We start from the raw sequence: 11,036 nt of genomic DNA, 5'->3' as shown, positions 1-11,036 counted from the left end.
TTATAAACCCAAGTTTAATAATTTGTAAAAACCTTCAAATTTTCAAACAAATTTTCACCTATATTTCAAACTTTTTTCTCACAAGTGTTTGAATTTTTCTGAATACACAGTTTTATAGCCCAATCAATTTTAGTTTGATAATGTACAAGTTTCAAGTGACTGAAAGTTACCGTTGATTTTTTAGAATTTTTTTTCTTCAAAGGTGTTGCGGTTTTCATCCATATACAAATAAATTGAGTTTATTCATTATATGGAAGCCAATGCGACAAAAAAAATCTAAAAAATTAACGGTAATTCGTAGCCACTTGAAATTTGCAAAAATAAATACTGCATCGGACGTACTGTTTGAACCTCTAAAACTACTGTACAAGAAGAAGAATGACAACAAGAAAATATTAAGGACAGATATGGAAGGGAATACACCGACTGCAAAAACAAAGGGGGTAAAAATCACGGACTTCTACCTGCCGTCAAAAACGAGCCAAAACAATTCATCTACCTATTGAGTACCGCAAACACTGCAAAACTAAAAAGACGTACCTAACAAAAGAAAGAGGTAGTTAACAAGGAGTATAAATACGAGCAACCAACAAAAATTATGCAGAACGAAAAATGACACTGAAGATGGCACAACGCCGAAACCGGTTTGTCTCCAAACCAAATTTGACAAGGGATGACGGAAATTCGTCCCATAATACATCAGACGCTAATTTACTCAAAATTGATACACCCCGGCTTACCATCTAGCGGTAGCTTTCGGAAAGGTGAAAAAACATATATTTAATACTTGCGCCGGGTATTTAATGTTCGGCTCCACCCGAACTTAGACTTTCTAACTTGTTATTTTTCATTTTGCTTTAAACTATGCTACACGCCTGCCTCCGCAAGCATCCCCTCTGCCAATTGCTTATTATATTTCTGTTCCTCTTTCCTTTTTCGTTCTTATTTTTTCATTTTGCTTTGAACTATGGTAAATTTGCTCGAAGTGTGGTGGCACGGAAAAATTTTTGGTATGGTGGCAGCCGACACTTCTCTGCCGACACCGTCGGTCGAGTGGTGCATTTCGTCGACGATTGGTATATTTGCTCCACCGCACCTCAAAATTTCTGCGGAACAAAAACGGTCACTGGAAATGCGCCTTCTCATTTATAAACGTTCTCTGGTAACACTGTTTCACCTAAGGCAGTCAATATGGCGGAATTACAGCGAGAAGCTGCCAGCCGCCAACACCTTGTATTATTGCATCATGGTGATAACCAGACATTAGGGGCCGGTTGTTCAATCTCTGGTTATCACTACTTGCCAGTTAAACATCATTATCGACGTTTTCGACATCATTCATATAACATCGATAAAGCAGTCGTTGTGTTTAACCGGACCTTCTACCTCCGATTAGTGCTAATCAGACATTGGACAACCGGACCTGAAACTCTCAACAATCCATGCCAATCTATAAAACCTCTTTTCGAACCATGTTTGATTTTGAAAAGTCAAGCTGTTAATAGAAAACCATAACAGAAAACAGGGCTCGAGTCGTCATATACGATATCGTATTACTCCTCACGTAAAAGCACATTTTTTGGATTATAACATATGTACGTGAACGTGCTCTTTACCCCATTCTGGGCTCGAATCGTCACATACGATAGCGTACCACCCGTCACGTAAAAACACATTTTTCGGATTATAACTTACGTGAACGTACTCTTGTCCCATTCAGCTTATACTGCCTGACGTATCAGTATCAGAGCCCAGGGCTCGAATCGTAACATCCGTTCACGGATAGAAAACGATACGAAAGAAAATTACGTTTTACGTCCGTCAGTATATGCTGAATGGGACAAAGGGTACGATCACGTATGTCATAATCCGAAAAATGTATTTTTACATGACGAGTAGTACGATATCGTATGTGACGATTCGAGCCCAGCTTATACGACTGACGGTATCACGTAATTTTCTTTCGTATGGTTTTCGATCCATGAACAGATGTTATGATTCGAGCCCTGCATCAAGAATATAACGTTTTTTTTTTATAAAAACAATGAAGGGTTCAGGAACTATAAGAAAACCTACCCACGTACATACCTTTATTTCGGGTGTATTGCGCCATTTTTTTGTTGTTATTGTTGTAGCAGCATACAATTTCCCCAATGAGTTTTTGGGGAGTGTTGCTGGAGTGACAATATAAATCTGGGTCGTTCGGGTTACGTAGACCCGACTGTCGTGGGAACGATTTTTTTTTTGGCGCACTGCATAATTTAGGTCAAACTGCGTTTAACGAAATCGGATCTGGTATTGTTTTGCATAAATATATTGAGGAATATAAGGAGTATGATATATATGTATTTGTATTTTCTAAATACTACTTTTAATAGCTAATATTTATGAATAACGCATGTTTCCGTAATTTCCGCCAGTTGGACGACGCATGCGACGCGCCCGTTGTGAACGCTGGTTTGGAAAACCGCGAAGTGGGCTACCGGGAGGCTCTTGTCCACGATGATTAGGAGATACATTGCGCGAGTGTCCAGCGCCGTCTGAAATTAAAAACATGCGAGTTCATATACATATATTAACTGAGTGTCTCCGCCCGCGGATAATTTGTTTTACCTTGCCAAATTATGGGCGTTGGTCTCCCGCCGCGATGAAATCCACGATGGGGTCTCCGTACATTACCCGTGCTCTTTATAGCCTTAGAACGTGTCGTTATAGATGGTGAAGTGGAGGCTTCAGCTTCACGTCCTTCTTCCTTTGTGTTTCAAACAAAAAAAAATATATATATATAAAAATGAGTTAGCTATATATTTAAATTATTTGCAACTTTCTGTACTCACTTCTATTTCCTCCACGGCTTGTTTTTCACCTTCCGATGAAACACCATCTGCGCCTTCATTATCCTCAGATGTTGCTTCTACTTGGTTTTGCTGAATATCTTGTATTTCAGATTGCGTAGCTCCACTGCTATTATGACCTAATAAAGCAGTATTATAAAAAATGACAATTACAGTTAAGAATTGGGTGAAATAAGACTTCTTTACACTCACTTTCGCTGTCTGCATTTTCAGAAACTTCTATAGCAGCAGCATCCTCTGCAAAATCTTCCTCAACATTATCCATATCCTCTTCTGCGGCCAGCACAGCGTCGCTTGATCCACCACTTTTTGAAGCAACAGGGACGTTCTCATCGCTACGGTCACCCACAAGCTCTTCACCTTCGGCTCCATTTTCTTCAGTCGCCTCATTTGTAGTCATTTTACTCTCATGTTGTTCGGAGTGTGTTCCTGTCTCACTTATTCCAAATTTCGAACCTTGTGGTGAACTCACCAGTTCTGCACCACTACTTTTAGAAAATATAAACTTATATTTATGACTAAAAATAAAAAATTTTTGTTTTCAAATCCTTACCTATCTGATGGGCGACTTCCGCTGGGATCTTGCTCTCCACTTTCACTTACATTACCGGTCAAACCTTGATGCTGCAACATGGCCGTAGGTTTCTGGGGTCGAGTCTGTTTCCATTGTTGAGTTGCCGGTTGTGTTGCATTCGGGTTGGACTCATAACTACCGCTACTGATAGTTTGGCTCTGCTGATGACTATCCATATCATGACTATGTGCCATTGATGCCGCTGCTGCGTGACTTGTACTAGCTCCTGTGTTATAATGTACATCTGACTGGTTGTCTGTACCCGACGTACAATGAGCCTGGTTTTCAGTTCCTTCGTCGACATCCACTTCATTGTTATCGATTTCTGCATCTACACCTATGTTACTTTCATTTACTTCTGGAATATCATTCTCATCCATGTCTTGATCCTGCTCATAAGAGTCCTCGTAACCTTCATGCTCAGCATCGCCGTCGGTTGGGCCGTCATCAGCTTCAATCATACCGTCGTCTTCTTCTTCGGAATCCACCACAACTATATCATCTTCTTGATCGCGTTGAGATGAAGTTGGTACTTGGTACTCAACATCGATTCCGGATTCAGTTACACCCAGCATAGCTGGCTCAGAGCCACGCAGGCGCTTTGGATGTTTAAGAGCTTTATCGGCAGTACTGTCTTCAACATTTGTTGATGAGTCACCTTCTAGTTCACGAGGCCTTTTATGTCCACCCGACGTTCCGGCCTGTGATGTGGTAACGTTGCTGCTTGAAGGTGTGTGGCGGCTGTGGCTACTAACAGCGATGTGCGTGCTCGAACTGGTGGTGCCTGAAGTGCTTGGTTGCTGATTTCCAGGATCTTGTTGAAGCTGCAAATTCGGGGAAGGAACATTTTGTGAAGAGCCTTCAACGCGTGGTGAAACCAGAGCCACCACCTGTGGTTGTCCGCCACCAACAAGCAATTGTGATTCGTTTTGTTGCGGCTGCTGGACGCTCTCGGCTTCTTGAGAGCTTTCGGCCGCAGATGTAGAGCCCATAGGGGGAATTGCAGCAACTGCTACAGATGCCGAGCTACTAGTAGAAGGCATGTAATCTGTGTGCGATGAAGTTGGCGATGATGACATTGATTCAATGGAACTGCTGCCAGTAGTATGTACTTGTTGTTGCGGTGGAACTAAAGCAGTATTGCTGCACCCGGTTGAAACGGTTGTGGTACTTGACGATGAAGTGGACGTCGATGTCGATGAGCCGCCAGCTGCGGGCTGCTGGCTTGTAGGGAGTATAGCAGCGGTCCGACTATTCTGGACCGATATTGGGCGAATACTGGCCAAAGGAGTTTCACTACCGCGCCATGGTGTTACTGTGGCCGACTGTTGCACAGTGGTTGAGCCCGACATCGGCTTGACATTTGCGGTTCTAGGTGAAGATTCCGAAATAGATCCCTTATCTGTAATTGCCACTGAACTAGTGGATGGCTTGGCAGATTGTTGGCCAAGTTGACGATTTAGTTGATTAATACGCATAAGCAAGGATTCATTTTCCCTGCTAAGTCTGACGATGGCTTCTTTGTTTTGATTATTTTGTTCAAGTAATTCTTTTTCAAGTCGGGACAATGTTTCTTCATATTGAGTCTTTATGCTATTGATCGTTGCGTCTGCATTCTCTGAAGTTTGAAGTACGTTTTGCAACTTACTCTTGGTTGTATTCAACTCTTGACTGATCGCATTCTTCGACTCAGTCAAACTGACAATACGCGCTTTAGCTTCACGTAATAATGTCTTGGTGCGATCATCTATTTCTACGGCGGCTTTTAAGTCATCATAGTCCTTGCGAAGTTTTTCACTTTCTTCTTGCATAGTACGTATGACCCCATTGAGATTCTCAATTGTATTGCGTTGCTGTTCCAACTCATTAGTTACAGCGGTTGCGGCTGCCGCGGTTCCCACAGCACTTTCTGCTCCGCTGTTACCACCAAGATCCATGTTGTCCTGCGCCGTGGCTGCACCATCTGTTGAAGCAGCCGCAGTTTTATTTGATAACTCCAAGTAGGAGTCCTTATATCGCTTAGCAATTTTACGAATCTGGAATTCTTTATTTTTAGAGTCTTGCAATTGAGCCTCTTTAGATTCCATTTCTTCGGTCAGTTTTTGTAGAGACTCTTCCTTTTGCAATAACTTATTTCTGAGTTCCATAATCTCCTGCAACATACGCACATTATTTTGACGCACTCCAGCGTAGTCATCGCTTACTTTCTTCTTTTCTTCGGTTAGTGTTTGGATCTGCTTCTCAAGCGATGCTATCTCGGTTTCGCGTTGAAGTTTTTCGGTCTTAATGGCGTTTAATTCATCGGTGGTCTGTTTCATCAGCTCCTTCTCATGCGTTAACATCTTAGCAAGATTTTCGCGTTCTGTTTGTAAACGCTTGAACTCCTCCGGATTCTTATTACTCTTTTCAACCAATACATTGGCACGTTGGCGCCACTTAATTGCTTCCGTTCGTAAAGATGTGTTTTCAGATGTAAGCTCTTCGATTTTAGTGGAGAGCTCGCGATTTTGGTTCTGCAAAGGCAATAAATCATTTTCAATAGCGTTAATATGTTCGTTGAGCTCTTTTACACGTGCGGCTAAAGAGTTACGCTCCTCGCGCAATATTCTGTTGCTATCGGTAATGGCATTTAGATTTTCGATCTTGCGTAGAATTTCCTCATGTTTTGTGGCAGAAACCACCAATGTCTCAGATTTGGCGCGCTCCTGGTTAAGACTTCCCTTTAATTCGTCGAGTTTCTTTTGTAGAATCATATTCTCTGACTGCAAACGAGCGTTTTCAGCTTTCAATATGTCTAGCTTAGCGTCGATAAGATCCTTCTCTTTGCGTAAATATTTAATTATTTGCAATAATTGATCATTGTTCTTGGGATCATCTTCTAATCGCGACCGATTCAATTCCGTACCAGAGGTATCCATAGCTGTTTCATTCAAAGAGTTTGATGATACATTTGTTGGTTGAGTTTGACTAAGTATGCTTAGCTTCATGGTCAATGCTTCGATTTGATCGTGCAAACTCGAATTGAGACCGTTCAGATCAACTATCCGCTTTTCCATTTCGTCCTTTTCATTTTGAAGTAAACGCAGTGATTCATCATGCGAGCCCTTCAGCTCCTCATATAGATCCTTAGCGCAGTCCCTTGCCGTAATTAAGGCATTCATTTGGTCTTGTATTTTCGTCATTTCTTCCTTTACTCTTGTGAGTTCTTGTATATCAGCTGAATGTAGTATCATTTCATTGGCATATTTTCCCTGTACTGCATTAAGCGATTCCGAAAGCGATGTATTTTCAGTTCGTAGCGCACGCAGGTTGCGATTACACTCGCTTAATTTCTGCAGAACATCTTTTAGCTCTTCTTTGGATTTTTTCAGTTGATCGGATTGATTTGAATTCGGTACTTCGGTCATAGACGCGAGCTGCACTTCTGCTTCCAGTTCGCTGATTCTTGACTTAAGGTTCAATTCAATTGATTTTAGTTCGTTAATTTGAGACTCTGTTTTTTCTGTGTATGTAGTGTGGACTTCATGAAGACTTTTAATTTCTGCTTCAGCACTCTGTGACATCTTAAAGTATTGATCGGAATGCTCACGCGCCTTTGCCAATTCATTTGATAATGAATTAATTTCAATTTTGGCTTCTTCGAGTTTAACTTCAAATTCACGTGTTTTCTTATTTGCCAAAGCAATTGGGTTGTCATTTTTGGAAGGTGTTAAACTTTCTTGTAGCTTTTTGCTGAGTTCGTCGATTTGATTTGTCTTATTAGTGAGCTCCTCGCGCAACGCCTGTAATTCTTTTCGAAGTTTTTCAGACTGACCTCTTTCTTCTTCCATGCACTTCTTTGCAGATTCTGCCTGCCGCTTAAGGTCACTAGTTGTTTCTCGGAACCGATCTTCTTCCTCCTGGAAACGTCGACGCTGAGCAGACAATTCACGAACAGTTTCGTCTAGCCTCTGTTCCAAGCGTGCTCGTCCTTCCATTTCAGAACGCTCCAAATTGGATTTGATCATTTCCAAGTTATTTAAAAGTAGATTTTGATTTTGTTGGTCCCGGTGATAACCTTCTTTTTCGGCTTGTAAACGGTTCACTGTATCTTTTAAGATACGATTCTCACTCCGCAGGTGAGAAGCTTCACTCTGGGCAGCTGAATGACCATGCTGTGCTTTCATGACCTCGTCTTTTAGGAAGTGCACTGTCTGTTCATGCTTTATAATGGTATTTTCATAATTTTTACTACGATCTTCAAGCGCAGTTATTTGTTGCTTATAGGTCGAAATATTTTTTTGCTGTAATTTAAGTTGCTCTTTGTTGTATTCCAGCGACGACATTAGTTTGCAATTTGTTGATGTTAACTCTCTAACCTCTGTGCGCATTGAATCAAATTGTTCATTCATTATACGTTCATTATTCTTTTTCTCTTGTGTATAATATTCATATTGCTCCTTTAATGTTTTATATTGGTCCTTCACTTCCTGTAACTGCTGCTCTAAGTCTCGTATGCGACGTTCCGCGTTCGCATCCATGGACTTTCTATTTTTACTTTGAGATATGTTTGTCATATTTTTATTTTCAGTATCATCAATTTCCCCCATTTCAGTGTCTTCGATATCACTCAGTTCTGAATGCGCTCCAGACTTTTGTAAGTTTTTCTGGAGTTCGAAATACATTTTTTTGTAACGCTCACATTTCGATACCAAAGTGGCAACGGTATTATTTTGTTGATTCAGTGTTTCTTGCATCGATTGGAATTTCTTGGCGTAATTCTCAATTTTTTCTTGATATGCTGCGGCATCCATTTGCTGTTTCAAGGTCTCAGCATCTTCCAACTTCGTGCTGAGGTCTCGAACAAGAAGCAAGAGCTTTTGGTTGTTCTCCTGTAGCTCTACAATGTTAGTAAAGGTCACTAATTTTTTGGATATAACGTCATCAGTTGTTGAGAGATTTCCACTCTGTACCGCGCCCTTGTCCGAAAGGAGTCCGATTCGCAATTGCTCTACCTCCTTTAGTAAATAACAAACCTGTCGGCTAAGGTCGTTCTGTGAGTTCTTTAGTTTTTTATTTTCTCTTTCTAAATGGTTAATTTTGGAATGTGCGTTGCCCATTAATTCTTCCATATCTACCTTCTTGCTTAGTAATTCATCGCGCTGATGCGCCAAAATGTTATTGGTTTCTATCAGTTTCTCATATTCAAGCTCTTGCTTTTTAATCACTGGTGCGTTTTCGCTCAATTCTTGCAATATTGTCTTAAACTGAAGATTAAGACGCGCGTTTTCCCGCTTTTGTAGGTCAAGTTCCTCGGAACTCTTCACATATAATGAATATAATTCAGTAAGGGACATATCCGTTCGGATAAGGCGACTAGCAATCGCAGCAGATGGAGCAATTTTTGATATAGCACTCTCCATTGTTTCATTTTGCACCTCCTTTAACAAATCATTGGCATGTTTCAGTTCTGATTTTTGTGACTCTATCACTTTACCGCGTTCTTCGAGTTCTTGTTCGTGTTGAAGAAGTGTAGCTTTGAATTTCGTTTCTAGTTCTCCATACTGCTCACTTGCTTCAGCCAACATACGTTTAAGATCAGTTATAGCAGTACTTAATTCATTTCTCTCTACATCAGTGTCTTCACAATTGCTTTTGTATAATTCAGCCAATTTTGTTTTCGCTTCTAGTTCTTTTTTATAAAAGTCCATCATTTTGTTAGCTTCTTCATTTTGGTTTAAAAGTTTGGTGGATAGATCTTGAATATTTTGTGTAAGCCTATCAATTGTCTCCTTATATTGGGTGCATTGAGTTTGAACTATTTTCAGTTCCTCTGTTTTTTCAGCAAGCCTGGCTTCAAGGTGCATACCCTGCATTGTGTTATCACGTCTTATGCTCTGAAGTTCTGCTATATTACGATTTAAATCATCAGTAAGTGTGCGTATCTGATTATGAAGCATTGTTCGTTCCTGTTCCATGCGGCGCTCCTTAAAATCAAGCGCTACCTTCTGACTTTCTATTTCATCGACCCTTGCAATAGCTTCACATTTTGAAGTAATAGCGTTTTTCAGTTGTTGTTGATAGGAGTGGATTTCTTCTTGTAATCTATCCAGCTCACTCTTCTGGCGTTCGATTAACTTCAACAAGGAGTCTCTTTCTTCTGCCACGGAATTTCGTTCAGATCGAAGTGCAACCATATCCATTTCATGATTTCTGCACTGTTCCAGTAATTGTACACGTTCACTAGAAACACTGTCCAACTGAGAGCGTAGCTCCTCAACATTTTTATTCTGGCTCTCCAATTTAAGCTCATAGTCCTGAACTGTTGCCTGGAGCTCCTCTAATTTTTGTTCATAGTCGTCTATCAAAAAGTTTATATAACAAAATATTAAAAATAAACATAAATACTATAGTGGGAATGGGTTAGTTATTTGTACAATGATACAATCTAAAAACTATAACACACACAAGTTACAGGATTACACTTTAAAACAAATACTTCAAATTTCCGAGCACTATTTTATTAATAAATTCGGTAAGAAATGTGTCCTTTTTTGTAAATTTCAATGCGAGTTCAGCTCAAAAATAACCACTTTATAAGTACAAGAAATATTGTATATCTTTGACAATAGAAAAGGGGCTTCCGCCACATAGATAGGCGAATTCTACGTAGTAAGGTTTATACTCCGAAAGCGCGACCGAAAAATGGTTACGCAGAAAGTTCTGTGCAATAATGCTGCAGTCAGCGTAGCCAGAGTTGGATTGATGAGGGTTATTTTTTCTAAATGTGCTCAAAACTACTGTACAGCGCATAACCCCTGTAGACGGCTGAGAGGGGAAGGATGACTTTTCTCAATGCTTGTACTGTGCTCTTTCTAATCATTGTACAAATAACTAAACATTTCCCTCTAAAGTTAATACATCTGTGCACTTGTTACATTCGCAAAAAAATACAAATGTACATACATGTGTACATGTAATGCAGAATTCGCACTTTAGCAAAAATTCAAAGGACGCCATTTATTTGAGGTTAGATTTTTACACGAATAAATACATATTTCGGCATTTTTACATAAAATGTTTGGAATAGATAATTTCTACTATATATTACTTACGAAGTCGATTAGCAGCAGCCTTATTTTTGCAGTACTCATCAAAAAACTCTTCTATCCAAGTTTTCAATTTCTCTTGCACCCCAGGCGGCGTCTGCTCCAACTCTTCGCTAGACAAGATGTTTGAAATTAACTGCGGACCATCGAGATCCATTCTGATGATTTACCAACTTTCACAAAAACACACCAAATTAAATGTAATTTAATATTTAATAGTCCACTATATTTATGAAGCAAGCGCTGAAAATCCAGTGATATATCCAGCGGCAAAATCTTAACGTTGTACGCAAAAAATGAGAAAATGAATATTCACAATAAAGTGCCAGAATTGCCGACAACAAAAATTTTTGCTAAGCCAGTGTTGCAAAATTCTACAATACTCTCAACCAGTGCTGCCGCAGCACTTCAATTGAAGTTTCACACTCCATTTCAGAAACCTTCACTTGGTCACTTCATTTTGCTTAGTTTACTTCACATTCCACAAATTAGATTTATCTACAAAAAAAAAATTTCTTT

The 11,036-nt window shown here is 39.9% G+C and overlaps 1 protein-coding gene across 2 annotated transcripts; it reads right to left on the bottom strand.

The window, feature by feature from the left end:
* Positions 1 to 2,293: 2,293 nt before the first annotated feature.
* Positions 2,294 to 10,834, bottom strand: Mgtor (nuclear basket protein megator). Of its 2 annotated transcripts, none has more exons than XM_017621868.1 (6): positions 10,524 to 10,834; positions 3,409 to 9,769; positions 3,048 to 3,343; positions 2,838 to 2,974; positions 2,614 to 2,752; positions 2,294 to 2,540 (listed from the first exon to the last, which is right to left on the bottom strand). In XM_017621868.1, the coding sequence occupies exons 1-6, from the start codon at positions 10,672 to 10,674 to the stop codon at positions 2,386 to 2,388; spliced, it is 7,239 nt and encodes a 2,412-aa protein (XP_017477357.1). In that variant the 5' UTR covers positions 10,675 to 10,834; the 3' UTR covers positions 2,294 to 2,385. The 2 variants fall into 2 exon arrangements, with proteins under 2 accessions (XP_017477357.1, XP_017477358.1); XM_017621869.1 differs by having other exon boundaries at positions 3,048 to 3,340; positions 10,524 to 10,833.
* Between the last annotated feature and the right edge of the window lie 202 nt (positions 10,835 to 11,036).

Source organism: Rhagoletis zephyria, unplaced genomic scaffold (genome assembly GCF_001687245.7).
Source record: "Rhagoletis zephyria isolate East Lansing unplaced genomic scaffold, Rhagoletis_zephyria_1.1 Rzeph_scaffold_02617, whole genome shotgun sequence".
NCBI classification, from domain to species: domain Eukaryota; kingdom Metazoa; phylum Arthropoda; class Insecta; order Diptera; family Tephritidae; genus Rhagoletis; species Rhagoletis zephyria.
The sequence above is the reverse complement of the archived record's forward strand: the minus strand, read 5'-3'. Positions and strand labels throughout refer to the sequence as shown.